This window comes from Corvus hawaiiensis, chromosome 17 (assembly GCF_020740725.1).
Source record: "Corvus hawaiiensis isolate bCorHaw1 chromosome 17, bCorHaw1.pri.cur, whole genome shotgun sequence".
Classification (NCBI taxonomy): Eukaryota; Metazoa; Chordata; class Aves; order Passeriformes; family Corvidae; genus Corvus; species Corvus hawaiiensis.
The window spans coordinates 10,363,763-10,378,042 of NC_063229.1; the positions used below are offsets into that span (position 1 = coordinate 10,363,763).

General features: G+C 49.0%; 1 protein-coding gene across 18 annotated transcripts in view; it reads left to right on the plus strand.

Annotated features, from left to right (window-relative positions):
- KCNQ2 (potassium voltage-gated channel subfamily Q member 2) overlaps window positions 1-14,280 on the plus strand; it is a 74,919-nt gene that overhangs the window by 20,281 nt on the left and 40,358 nt on the right. For 17 of the 18 annotated variants that reach the window (XM_048321558.1, XM_048321569.1, XM_048321559.1 and 14 more), the window contains exons 2-8: window positions 3,534-3,624; window positions 4,476-4,602; window positions 5,744-5,919; window positions 6,800-6,925; window positions 9,056-9,166; window positions 10,064-10,159; window positions 10,855-10,949. In XM_048321558.1, the coding sequence (XP_048177515.1) occupies window positions 3,534-3,624; window positions 4,476-4,602; window positions 5,744-5,919; window positions 6,800-6,925; window positions 9,056-9,166; window positions 10,064-10,159; window positions 10,855-10,949 (822 nt within the window). Of the gene's footprint in view, window positions 1-3,533; window positions 3,625-4,475; window positions 4,603-5,743; window positions 5,920-6,799; window positions 6,926-9,055; window positions 9,167-10,063; window positions 10,160-10,854; window positions 10,950-11,261; window positions 14,268-14,280 lie in introns of those variants that run through there. The other variant, XM_048321576.1, reaches the window with a different exon arrangement.

A 14,280-nucleotide genomic window follows, 5' to 3' on the forward strand; every position in this document is an offset into this window, starting at 1 on the left:
GGGTGACAAAATGCACTGAGGAGTCCTTCTCCAGGCTGGAGACAGATTTCTCCTTCCCATCACTCTGAGGAGGAGACAGTGGTCCCAAACCACTCTGAATCCTGCCTGGAGTTTGGGGGATGCAGGTGCTGACTCCAGCCATGCCTCAGGCAGGACCTGTCTGCTCGGGAGGAGGATACTGTCTTCCCTAAAGCTCTAAGCAGAATTGGCATCTTTAATGTAAAAATCATTAGATGGGACCTAATTAATGTTCCTTATTGCACATTAACATTTCCCAGAGTCAGGCTGCAGACGTAATTTTCTTTCATTAGCTATGTAGCTTTAAAAATTAGATTCATCCCAACTGCTACACTATTTATTGGCTTTTTTCCCTTTCCTTAGCTATCCATTATTATCTGAAGCCCTTTCCTGATCTGTCTGGGTAGATTAGGTGGAATTAAAGCAGAGTCCAGCTTCCCGTTCCCCACTGCCCTCCCTCTGTGACAGCTCAGAGGATACGTGCCCCGATGTGCACGTACCTCTCAGCTTCCCTCTTCCACTCCTCCATCCAAAGGGGATCTGCAGATCCCTCAAGGTCTCCTAGGAGCCATATAGACCTCAACCCCCCCAAATTCAGTTTCCTTGCAGAAAGGTGTCATTCTCTGAGTCTCCTTTTCCAGCCCCCCCCCAGAGGCTGGTGGGCCACATGGTCAAGCAGAGAAGCTGTGCATCACCGTGGAGCTATTTTTAGGATGCTTGTGCAGCTCACCCTGTGCTGAGCCAGAGCTTGCATCCCTTGCTGGCAGGACTGCTCCTTTCCTGGTGTCTGGGACAGGGAGATTCTTTACCCATTGGGACTGAGCCAGGGGGAGGTTTTTGTCCCTGTGGGATTTGGCCATGGATCTCCCATGCTCCGCTGGAGAAGCTGGTGCATTCCCTGCTGCCTCCCGTGCTCGGCAGTGCTGTAATTAATGCTGGCCCTGCCAGCCTGATCTGCATCAGGTCTCCCTGGCAATGGAAGCCCTGGGGAGCCCAGAGTGGAAATTACAGCAGCTCTGAGCTGGCCCTGGGGAGCTGAGGAGCACAGAGAGGCTGGGGATGAGGCTGCAGGGATGTGCTGGAAGGGGGAGAAGCAGCACCCAGGTGTCCGACTGCTCCAGTAGCATCTGGAGCTGCCCCAGCTCTCCCTATAACCACGGTTTGCACAACCCATCCTTGGGATTTGGAGTGATAAAGCAATTTCTGTTCCTTTTTTTCCCCCCTGTCCCATCAGTATCTGTCGAACGATTGCTTAACATACAGGAATCTTCTTTTCAAGTGTGTGTCCCTGCAGGACTCATGATTTGAGAGTGCCTTCATTCTGGATCTATCCAAGGTGATCAGCTGAGCAAACACAGTGTGCAAGCCTGCTCTGATACTGGCACTTTGCTTTCAGCTCTTTCTCAGGCACTTTGCAGTGATGTTTGGTCACAAAAATAAATACAACTCACATTCTACTTCTTTAATCAGAAAATGTAGAATCCTCTTTTCCCTTGATCCCTTTCCATTATCTTTTGTTGCTGTTGTTTTCCTCTTTCTTCTCTCATTGATTATTCATTTGTTTCTCACTTCAGCATAGAAGTTTGCAGCAAAATCTGGGCCATCCCAGGAGTGGGGCTGCCTGACCCAGTTGCAGCTCCTTCCCTCCTGGAGTGTGGGATTCTGCTCCCCCTGCATGGGGTGGGCAGCAGTGGAGCCCCTTGCCCAGCTCCCAGGGCATGGCCCCAGCAGTCTGGAGGATGTTGGGATGGATGGAGTCCCTTTGACTGCAGGGCAGGTTGTGGTGGGGTTGTTGATGGCAAGGGTTATTTTAAAAGACCAGCTTGGGGAGAAAAGATATTGAAGTGGGACCTAGACAAGACATTGAGGGACATCATGAGTGGGATTGCAAGTGAGGTTTTCTTGCTCTCCTGAGGTTGTTTCGAGTGTCTGCACATGAAACCTGGTGTAGGAAGGGGAAATTTGCAGTGAGAAATCAGGCAATTTTCCTTATCTGCTCGGTGCTGGATTCATCTTGTGGCTGATAAAGTTCAGCCTTGGCTGAGATGGCTCTGAAGGTCCCTTACCTCCAGCAGTCCCTACCTCACCACCACGTTTCAGCCTGTGGTTCAAATAAATACTGCAAATCTTCCTATTTTTACTTGCTACTGTGACATTAATGGTCACTGCAAAGCCACAAGCACGACCTGGTGGTGTGAAACTCCTTTCCTTTATTCACCAAAAAGCAACAGCCCCCACCAGCAGAACCAAACCTTATAAATATTCACAATGCAGTTTGTAGGAATGTGAGACAAAGTCAGACCGATGAATTATTTAATGCTCTTAAAGAATGCAGCTTTTAGTTTCTCCTTGCGCTGGCCTACTTTATTGTATTAGTAAATCGATCCCAAGTAAATTAATTTCCCCGCTTTTGTTGGAGCAAGCAGTGGGCAGGGGTGGAAGCATCCAGCCTTGAGCAGATGCCAGGACACCTCGGCAGCTGCGGATTCAGGCGCCGAGTGTCAGGAGAGAGCCGAGCTCCTGTCACTCATTCGGTGCCCTTTGATTTGCATCAGAACATCCAGCACTGGGCAGCCGTGATGGGGGCAGGCAGTGAGTGACAGGCTGGGGTGGCACTGCTCAGGCTGCTTTTGGGAGGCTGCCCGTGGATGTAGATGTCAATGAGAGCTGGATGCATGCTGGGGTTTGGGCATCTCCCCAGTTCTGTGGTAAATGAGAGACTGAGAGAGCTGATATCAAAGTTGGGTCGTCCCGAGCTTATTGCAGGGTAAGGCTTCTTTTGTCCATGAAGGGCTGGGACAGAGACCAGTCCAGCTCCCTCCCCAGTGCCAACAGCACCAAAATCACATTCCCTTGGGCTGGATCAAACCCCTCTTCTGTCCCATGTCTGGCCACAGAAGAGCAGAGTAACAACAACCCACCTCCCAGTGATGCTCCAACAAACCCAAAATGTCACCAGCCTTTCCAGCTAGTGAGGAGTTAATGTGGAGTACCTGCCTAAGGAAGGAATATTAAATCCACCCAAAAATGTCCTACTCTGGCAAGAATTGCAGCAGCACTTCTGTGTGAGCTTTTGAGGATGGAAATGCATAAGTAGAGCATGAGTGGAGCTCATGCTCAGCCCATGCTCCTGCTCCTCAGCCAGTCTGGCCTCCTCTTACCCCAGGTAGAAATGTCCCAGCTCATTTGGATGCTTTTGGACGCGTGTTGCTGAAAGAGCTGACACTTCCTTGGGGAAAAAATGTCAGATGTGATCAGAGCTATCAGCTGGAAGGGGAACTGGATTGGCACTGGCCAAACTGGGGACAGTCCAGCAGGTCCATCCACACATAACTGTTCCAGTTAGCAAAACCGGGCACTTGACTTACCCTTTTTACCTGGTGGTGTAGCAGCAGTGCACTAAATACTCAGAGAGAAATAGACCCAAAATTGCTCTCTGAGTTAGCTGGATGAGTATGAACATTTACTGCCATTAAGACTGACCTTGTCTCTCTCTCCCTTTTTGTGTTCTGTAGTTTTCTACTAGTGTTCTCCTGCCTGGTGCTGTCTGTCTTTTCGACCATTGATGAGTACCAGAACAGCTCAGAAGGGGCCCTTTACATTTTGGTAAGTGGGGACTGACAGTGAGGTATTAAAGTCAAAACCACACAAATCCCTGAGACTGGGGCTGTTTGAGGCAAGAATTTAAGCTGTCACTTGTGAGAGGGGGACCACTGGGGCCTGTAGGTCAGAAGTGGGAAAAATTTAGGAAAAACATCTGGGGCTGCTGGATTCACCCGTCTCCTCTCCTTTTGCCTGTTTTCCTCTTCCCCATTCCTACCCTTCATCAAACCAAAAGGTGCTGCAGGCTAATTAGGGCTTCACCAGGTTTGACACATGAGAAAGGTGAGACAAGATCTCAGAGGGAAGGGAGCATGCACGGGATGTTCAGGTGGAAACGGAAATAGATGGAAAAAGCTCGCCTGGCATCAAGGGATGGAGAATCTACACCACCCCTCCTCCAGCTCACCCAGCACACACAGGCAACCAGGCCAGTTTTCTAGGGAAAAAGCTGAAATCCCCTTTTGTCATCCTCTAGGATTATTCTTGTTCAGTGATTCCCATCTGCGCTCTTCCCTCAGCACTAACAGATTTGAGTCCTGGAGACTGGTGGTAGGGAGACAACGAGGTGTTCATCAGTCCTGTCATGGGGGAACAAGCACAACATGAGGAGGTGTAAAACTCCAGTTCATGGCTGCAACGTGCAGCACCTCTCACCACCCTGGGGAGGGGGAGGGAAGACACAGAAGCAGAGATCTGATGATCTTTCAAGCCTGGGCTCTCTGTCGAGTGGTGCAGACAGCTCGGTGATGTATTTGCTGAGGTGTATTTTTCTGAGGTTGTGGGTTTGTCCTGGGTTCCGAAGCGTGCTCTCCATTATCCTTCTTTCCTGACTAATGGCACTGTCCCCCTCACAGGAAATTGTCACCATCGTGGTGTTTGGGGTGGAGTACTTTGTGCGGATCTGGGCTGCTGGCTGCTGCTGCCGATACCGGGGCTGGAGGGGAAGGTTGAAATTTGCCCGCAAGCCTTTCTGTGTCATCGGTAAGAGCTGAGTCCCTGTATGAGATTTCCCAGCCCAGGATGGCCATTCCAAGCACTTCCTTGCATGGTGCTGCAGTGTATTGCATGTATTTTGGGGGTTAAACTTCAGCTGCTTCATGGTCACCTTCAGGAAGAAAAAAACCCAAAGGCAGAAGTCCTAATCCATGGACATGCTTTTTGTTGTTATTCATCACGGGGCTCTCCCTGTTTTCTGCTGACCTGGGAGCCATCCCAGCGCCCTGCATACCTCAGGCATCACTGACAGCTGTCCACAGCCACAGAAACAGGGTTTAGCCAGAAGAAGCTGAGCACAGGACCTGGAATCTTGCAATCCTGTGTCCAACCTCCACACTGAATTGTTCCCAAGTCGTTGAGACTCCATGTCTCACTTTGCCTTCTCTGGTGCTGCTGAGCTGCCTCACAAGGGAGTTGTGAGACTTAATTAATTCTTGTTTGGAAAGTGCTCGGCGAATCTCCTGTGAGAGGGGCCATCTGGGCACAGCAGTGATATTTTCTGGGATTAGAAATGGACAGAGTGGTCATGCCCTTCACTGTGGAGACTGCCTTTGACTGTGTGGGAGCTGGCAATGGGCATGTGCAGGATTTCCGTTTATTCTACAGAAAAACACTCCTATAAAATTTGTGTAGCAAATCAGGGAAGAGGGAGGTTTATAGGATCTTTGATATATATTGAACTAGACCTTCTTCTTGGCCTATTCCTTGGACTTTCTTTGTCCATATGCGCCTTAGGATTACCATGGAGGATGTAGAGATTTTCATTCCCAGTTTAAATGTGGGAATTCCCTGCTCTTTGTAACAGGCAGCTATGGCTGATGAAGGAAGGGGCCTTTGGCAAGGATTTAATCCAGTTTTAACACTGAATCAGATTGAAATTCAGGCTTTGCAGCATTTGACACTTCTTCTATGGGGAATGATGAGTGTGGAGAAGGAAACTAGGATGTTTCCACATGGTGTGCAGTGACTCCTTTCATCCAGTTTCAGATTAGTGCTGTGTCCTTCCAGCACGGGATACAAGTGTAGGAGATCCCTGTCACGCACAGCCTGAGGCAGTGGCAATGCCATTCCCTTTGGTGGTGATCAGGCAGCATTTCCTCATCTTTCCCTCCCTGTGTTCCCGCAGACATCATGGTGCTGATCGCGTCCATCGCCGTGCTGGCGGCAGGGTCCCAGGGGAACGTCTTTGCCACCTCAGCACTCAGGAGTTTGAGGTTCCTGCAGATCCTGCGCATGATCCGCATGGACCGGCGCGGCGGCACCTGGAAGCTCCTGGGCTCCGTGGTCTACGCACACAGCAAGGTGAGCAAGGCCCAGGCGAGGACGTGGAGCTGCCCTTTGCGTTCTCCCCACCAGAGACACTGCTTTGGTTCAGCTCTCCATCCCAAAGTTCTCCCAGGCCTGGGGAGATTGGAAGGATACCGTAGGTAACACATGGGAGCAATGCAGTCAGAGACGCAAGGTCTGATGGAGCACTCTGACCACTCAAGGAGGGAAGGGAGAGAGATTCCAGTCATGGAACCAATCCCTGGTGTAAGGGGATAAGTCTGGGAAGAGTTTGTTGGTAATTTTTTGTTTCCTGCTGCTGTATATATGATTTTAACATTTCTCCTGCTTCCTTCACTTTTCCCCAGAGAAGCTTAGCCAGCTTCTCCAGCACTGTGTAAAAATTTCAGGAAATCTGTGGGTCTCTTTTGTCCACCCTTGCATTAACCTAATCAGAAAATACTCACTCCTGTGGATTCTGAATGAAAACTTCCCTGCAACTGGAGGATAGTCCATGCAGACCCAACTTCATAGCTCCTCCTCGTTTGGTGGATTGGACCCGCCCTAAGCAGAATCTCCAGGGATCTGGGGATTCCTGTTTCAGTTTCAACTCCACTTCCCTGTGTGAACTGGGGAAATATCTGAGTTTTTAAAAGTCTCAGTTCCAGTTCTTGCAATAATGGAGCTCTTAACACTCCCTTCTACATTTGCTGTGTGTGTTTGTGTGATTTGGTCTTCAGGCCTGGCAGAGCCATGGTCCCATCTCAGAAAGTGCCATCACTGATCTCCAACCAAAGCCACAAAACCTAAACAAATGCAGGGGAAGTTCAGATCCAGCAGCAAGCAAGGAACTCAGCGTTTGGAGATGCGCACCAGGACTGCAATTATTCTCTTCTTTCTTTTAATGATCTCACAGGAGCTGATTACTGCCTGGTATATTGGCTTCCTGTGCCTCATCCTGGCCTCTTTCCTGGTGTACTTGGCCGAGAAGGGAGAAAATGAGCACTTTGATACATACGCAGATGCACTCTGGTGGGGTCTGGTAAGTAATTTCCATAGAGCAGCTGCTGGTTATTAAAATAAAATGTCCATTAACCCTCCATCTTCTATCACTTACGTGAGGTATTGACTTAGAGAGTGCTTAGTTAACATTTTTATTAAATGGTTTCAGGCTGTTCCATTTAGCTCTTTTTCTTATATAAACCTCATAGAAATTGTTAGGGGATCACATTTCTGAATTAGCTGGAGCTGCAGGGGAACTGAGAACTCATGTGCTCCCAGTCGTGGGATTGAGCTCTGTCGTGACAGAGGCAGGTCAGAGAGACATCCCACGCCACGGGGTGCTTTGATCATTGTTTTGACAAGTATTGCTGCCCTTTAATTATTTAAATTGCACTTGGGCAAGGCTGGAATAAATTTTATAAAATTAATAGGGCCTAAGTAGCAGAAAGACTCCAGCGGGGCAAGCACTCCCTGTCACATCTCTGCTGAAAGGGCAATACTTGTGGTTTGCTCTGCGTGTGCGTGTGCATGTGAATTATTGGATTACCCGATTACAAAGAGAGAATTAATGACGTTCTAATCTTCTTGTGTTATTGTTCTTCTGCTCCATCACTAGTTTGGCCTTGATTACAAAGCATGTAATGAAAATCCCCGATCTGATCAAATCCCAATAACAGGCTTGGGGAGGAATCGGCTGATCAAGCAGCTCCTCCATTCCAACAAAGGGAAAGAGGCAGCAAATTTCTTTTCAAGCCCCTTAGTTAGGACAGAAAAATAAAAACAAAGCCAAGTTTAACATAACGAGAAAATAAGCAATGAGGGAAAAGTGACAGCCCAGATTAGAGCTCAGTTTGGGGAGAAACATGGGCAGATTTATCCCTTCTGCTTCTGAGACTTTTTTGCCACTGAGAAGCTCAGAAAAAAAAAGAGCTTCATTAAAATAAATAGTTTTTGTCAGTGTCCAACTCCTGAGTCCAATACAGGCAGATGTTGAGAGATGGGATAAATCAAATATCAGGTTCAGAAAATTATTCCTTGGTTGATCTTAGTATATCCAATACTTGTTGTCTATAGAAATTACAAAAATATTGTAAACCAGCTTTGCAGTGATTATGGAGAGAGTCTTGATCTGACTTTGTGTTTCAGTAAGGATTAGCCACTTTGATGCATTTTTTAACCACTTGGTCAAAACAGCATCTAATTGATAAGGCTTTTAGTGGGCCCAGTTAAAAGGCACTTTGGGACCACACTTCCATTTGTGTAAAAGTGATTTTTTATTCTAAATGGAGTGCATATTTCCAATGCCACACCAGCATGGTGTCAGCTCCCATCCCGGGGGCCAGCTCTGTCCATGAAGGCTGTGTGACGGGGACAGCCTTTGGGATCAGAAGTCTCAAAGATGTTTCTAATCAGACCATCCCTCTCTGCCTTGCCCTGGCAGTCCCAGGCTCTCCAAATCCTCTTGGAAGCCTTGGGGGAATACCCAGCATTTCCCATTAGTGATGTCCATGGACTGCAGCGGGAAAAGGTGTCTTCCCCTACAGTTTGAAATGCAGGGGACTCTGTCTCCAACAAGTCTCTCAGGTCCTTCCCCAAAACACAGGCAGCAGCTTCCCAGCTCTCTCTTGGTGCATTGCAATAACACAAACCCCATCCCTAAATGAGGTGGTGAAGGAGACATAATTCATCCTCTCAGCCTAACAGGCTGTTTTTAAATCGAGGAGGGGAGACCAGCTGATAGGCACTGCTGGGAAGACTGGGAATAAACAGCAGCAGATCTTTGTGCATGCAAATAGCTTTCCTGAGCTGCCAAAAGGGAGTTTGGGGGAACGGTGCCGGTTCGCTTCCCCTGCCGAAGGCACAACCCCTCCTGGGGGAGGTTCTGAGCTGCCGCCAGCCTCTGCACCAGATGGCAGCTCTCTCTGTGACAGCAAAAGGCACCAAAACGCTCCCAACTGGTGTGAAAACTCAGCCCGTGAGCAGGGCAGGTGGAGCTGCCCATCCCTGCTGGGTCCCAGGGTCCCCCAGCTGCACCGTGCCTTGGACAGCTCAGGGCACGCAGTGACCCTGCTCCTCTGTGTGCCACTCAGGGGTTGCGGGAGTTCTGGCTGCCCTGTTTCAGTTTTAAGGCTGTCTGACTGAGGGCTTGGCACTGCTCTCCTCCCTGCAGATCACTCTCACCACCATCGGCTACGGGGACAAGTATCCACAGACCTGGAACGGGCGGCTGCTGGCGGCGACCTTCACACTCATCGGCGTCTCCTTCTTCGCCCTTCCTGCTGTAAGTGGGGGGGCTGAACTCACCTGGGCCTCATCCCCTTCCTCTGGAGCTGAGGGCACTCTAACAGTTACAATGGGATGCCCTCAGAGATCTCCCAATTGTGATTCTCTGTGGCTTTTGACTCAGAAAATGAGGGAGGAAAATGGAAAGCCTGTTTGAATATCTACAACTTGGGCTCATGTGCATGAGCAAACGGGATGGCAACTTTAGATTTGGCTCTGCACAAATATTTGTGGAAGCAATAAAAAGCATTTTTTCCCCAGAAGGCTGTTCCTTGGGGTAATTAATGTCTTTAAGATGAAAGAGGGTAGATTTAGATTGGATATTAGGAAGAAATCCTTCCCTGTGAGGGTGGTGAGGCCCTGGCACAGGGTGCCCAGAGAAGCTGTGGCTGCCCCATCCCTGGAAATGTTCAAGGCCAGGTTGGATGGGGCTTGGAGCAACCTGGGATAGTGGAAGGTGTCCCTGCCCATGGCAGGGGGCTGGAATGAGATGAACTTTAAAGTCCCTTCCAACCAAAACCAGTCTGCTATTCTGTGGTTGCACCATTTCAGCAAATCCCCCCCGTCCCTTCGGCAGTGTGTTTCAGTGTGTTACACGGAGCTGGATTCCTGTGGGGATAATCTGCTGAATACCAGTGTGCTGGGGTTCTTTTGTATTTTATCAGTTGGCTGGAGGTAGTTTGGGAAAATTTGCAGTTCCATTGAGTGCCTGCAAAGTCTGCTGCCCCTTGGAGAGTGTCTGCCGTGGCTGCCGGGATGGAGGCTCCTTCCTTCCTCTGTGTTTGAATCAAAAAATGAGCCAGAAAAAAACCTTTGGAGGGAAAGCTGGCCATCATTTTACAGTGGAAGCTTAACTAAACCCCTGCTAGCAGCAAACTGTTGTTCTCTTCCCCAGGGCATCTTGGGTTCGGGGTTTGCCCTGAAGGTTCAAGAGCAGCATCGACAAAAACACTTCGAGAAGAGGCGAAACCCAGCAGCGGGCCTGATCCAGGTGAGGGTCACATCCAAGGAGCCTTGTGGTTACATCATCCTGGTTTTGGGGGGCTTTATAGACTTTTAGTAGTTGGGGAGGAGACAAATGGGGCCGTGTGCATAAGGTGTGAGACAGCAGCTGGTGACTGGTTTTGTCTGGGAATAAATGCCAGGAAATCAACCACGGGAAAATAGCATATGTGGTAGGGAATCTAGAGAGAAAAGGGATGAAATTCAGCAAGCAGCCAGCTCAGCAGGACAAATGCATTAGGACAGTCTGTTTTCACCCTTTTTTTCTCCCCAAAGAGAATATTTATACTGATATAAAGGTACAGTTAGGAGCATTTTCTTCACGAGAACAGATGTCTGTGCAGAAGGCTGGCCTTGGTGTACGTCTTGGAGAACTGAAATTAGTCATTTTACATTCCCCTACTCCTCTCTCTCCACATTTTTTACTCCTTAATGGGCAACAATGCCCATTTCATTCCTGACCTCAGCCTGGCAGTGAATGCCTGGCACCCACAGCATTTTTAACTGGGCTCACATGGTCAGGAGCATCATGGTACCACCTCAAATTTGTCACTTACCAAATCAAGGAGAAGGCAGAATGCTGGATCCATCCCATAGCACTTCGTGTTGGTTGATGTTTATAAACTCAGGGGTGATTCTGGCCATGCCTGGGTGCACAATCCCACTGGGTTTTCTCCTGCACAGGCGGCTTGGAGATTTTATGCCACCAACCTGTCCCGGACGGACCTGCACTCCACCTGGCAGTACTACGAACGCACCGTCACCGTCCCCATGTACAGGTACCTCCTCCTCCAGCTTCCTCCTCCACTGCCTTCCTCGTGATGCCACTGTCTCCATAGTTATTTTTGTTATCTGGATATATAATTTTGCTTATTTATTTACTTTTGTTTTGGTTCAAAAGGTTGATTTCGAGCTCCTAAGAGCTGGTATATGCTTTTTCTTTTGGAATTTTTTTGCTTTGTATTTTTTCATTGTTTTTCCTTTTGACTTGGTTTTAATTTCCCTGTTGCTTTGTGTTTTTTTTTCTTCCCATGTCTTTGTGTGTGTACACGCTCTTCTTTTCACCTTTATTTCTCCACGCCTGCTGGTAGTTGCATTTTGTTGTGACAGTTGCTGTGCCCAGGTGTGAAGACCTCCCTCCAAGCTGCCCTGGATCATAGGTAAACACCACCCTCACCCTACCTGCAGCTCCTCATGCCCTCTCAGGCTCTTCTTCCCGGTCCAACTGGTCTCTAATGGTCCTTCTGCCTTTCAGCAAACTTCTCTCCCTCCCTTGACCAGCCTGGCACTCTGTCTGGTGCATTTCCCCTGGGTCCTCCTTTCCTTTCTTTTCCTTTTTTTTCCTAAGAGGAGGAAAGCTAACTCGGGGTTCAGGGAGCGTTTTCCCATTTCTTGTATCTCCTTTACCCATCCCAGTGTGTTGACACAAGCAGGGAATGCTGTTGGAGCTGTGATGGATGAGGCTGTTGAACACCAGAGTGTTTTAGCAGCACTCATCTGCCTCACCCTACCTGCAGTAAAACCAGGCAGGTTTTTAAGGTGAAACCACACACGTTAGAGCAGTGCTGTGGGAATTCACAGCCTCCTGGGAGTTGGAACTTCATGGAGCTGGGGACAGAGTCCCTTGCCATGCCTCCCAGCCCTCCAGGACATGGGGAAGTCCTTCATGTCCCCTTTGGGCCTGGTGGCTTCCTCAGAAGCTAAAATGCATAAAGTTCTATTCATTTTCACCCCACACTGCCCTGCATCCTGGGCAGGGCCATGCATCCCTTCCTGGTGTATTTTTAGGGGCTCTCCATGACTCTCTGGGTTTGAAGAATGGTTGGATGGGTTTGTTACATATTTCTGTAGCTCTGTGGGGTTTTGTTGGGCATGATGGGGCTCCCTGTGCCCCATCTCCGTGCTCCCACACAGGGCTGTGGTCCAGTATTGGGCTGTGCCACTGCAGGAATAATCCCTTCCTGTTTTCCCGTATTCCTGGTGCCTTTTAGGCCTCAGGCAGACAGCCTGGATGTATTTCCTGGGGTAAGCTTAGGCCTGTATTTCGAACACAGCAGCCAGCCTCTTAATCCATCATAAAAACCTGTTGGGAGTCCCATTGTTGTGGTCAGTAATTTCTCCTTGGATTCATTCCCAGTGTGTGTCTGATTGGTTGCTTTTTCCCTAGAAATTTATGAACCAACTTCAAGATTTTGTCTAAAAACCCCAAAACAACAAAAACCCAGCAGAACAGAACAAAGCTGTTTTCCAATAGCATTAAACCCACCCATTGAAACTCTCCCTCCCAGTACCCGACCTGCTGGCTGTACCTTTGCAGCACTGCCTGGGATCAGCTACTGGAGAGGATGAGGATGGAGCTTGGCCCAAAGTCCACTGCAAAATGCAGGCATTCAGGGCTTATTTTCAGTGGACTTTGACAGATTTTACTGCTCTTTGAAACACTGAACTTACCATGCAGCCAGACGTGCAGTGACACCCTTTTGATTACCTGGTACTCAACCCCCTTGTTAAAACCTGTATTTCCATGGAGCTAATATGCAGGAAGAAATCTGAGCTAAAGATCTCCAGAAAGGGCTAAATAAAACTCTGGGGAGGAGAAAGAGAAAAAAAATGTAGTTTGAAGAGCCTGCTTATCTTGAGTAAAAAGCTAGGACAGATTTGTAGCTGGGTCGCAGCAGTTCTGCTGGCTGCTGCTGTGGGGGCTGCTCAGCCCCACACAGCAGTGTCACCCTGGCCTTCCTTAGGCATGGATTTCTCTGCACTCCAGCTTCTCCCTTAAATCCCAGCTCCTGTTTGAGCACAGATCAAGTGAACATCACCCGGGCGAGTGAGCAGTGGGTACACCAATGGATTCAGCCCTCAGTGAAACTGCTTTTTTTACCAAAAAAGCAGTGAAACCCTTCTGAGTTTATTTTGAATGCTGTCAAATAAATAAATAGGATTTAAAAACAACAAAAAAAAAAGGGAGCAACTGTATGTTCTGGCTGCAGCTTGCATCACTCACACTGTCCATCTCTCCTTGCCTCCCCACTTCCCCAAGCCAGCTGGCAGGCACTGGCAGCTCTGTGCTGGTCCTGGCGCTGCTGCAGCCATAGCAGCACGTCAAGCCCAGCAGCCCCTTAAGGCCATGGCTGCTGACATGTGGCTGCAATGCACAGTGTGGTTTGGAAGTGGGCTGCAGGAGCACAAAATCCCCCTCTCTGGTGTCCGGGGATGATCTGCAGTCACCACAACCTCGGCATCCTTTCTGCTCAATACTGAGCTGCTTATTCCTCATAGCAGGAGCCTGTGCCTTTAGCTTGTCTCTCTTTCCAAGGCATCTCTGGAAAGGCTTGGCTGATTGATATGAGAAAATTGTTACACGTGCCTTGGAGGAGCTCACATGGCTCCAGAACATCACTCCAGTCACTGCAATAGAGCTACTCTGACTTGTTTGGGGAAAATGTGGTGGCCTCTGAGAGAATTCCAGATTTCATCTTTAAATTCAAAATGTGACAGGACAAAATTTTGAAATATTCACAAGGCTTCTCTGTGTGCAGGTGTGGTTTGGGTTGTGATGCACAAGTGGCTTGGTGCACCCAGGCACCCCAAATAACCTGTTCTGTATCAGCCACTGGATTTATTGGAAAAAAATCTGCTCTTATTGTCACTCATGAGAGCAGGGCCTTGATTGGAACTACAATCATATATTGGTCCTCACTAAAAAATAACCAAACCCATGGGCACATCCTGCCCATTCAGCAGCCCAGCCCAGGGAGTCTCTGGCTGGTGGGGCTGAGGGCTGTGGATGTCCCATGGAAGGTCTCTGGGAGGCTCCCACACTTTCCCTGGCCCGTGGTGCCCATTTGCTCTCGGAGCAAGGTGCCAGCTGCCTGCCCCCGAGGGTGACACGGGTGTGCCGTGGCTCCTGAGCCAGCCACAGCGGGAGCCAGCTCAGCCCACACTCCCGTGCTCACCTGTGAGCTTGGCCACAGCATCTGCTCCCGGGGACACACTTCGTTCATATGCTAATTTTCTTTATTCTGTTTCTTTTCCCCTCTCCTCCACCCCAACTTTCCCCCCTGTTTTTCTTTCTCTTACCCCTTTGGTTTTCTTTGGTGAAAACACTTG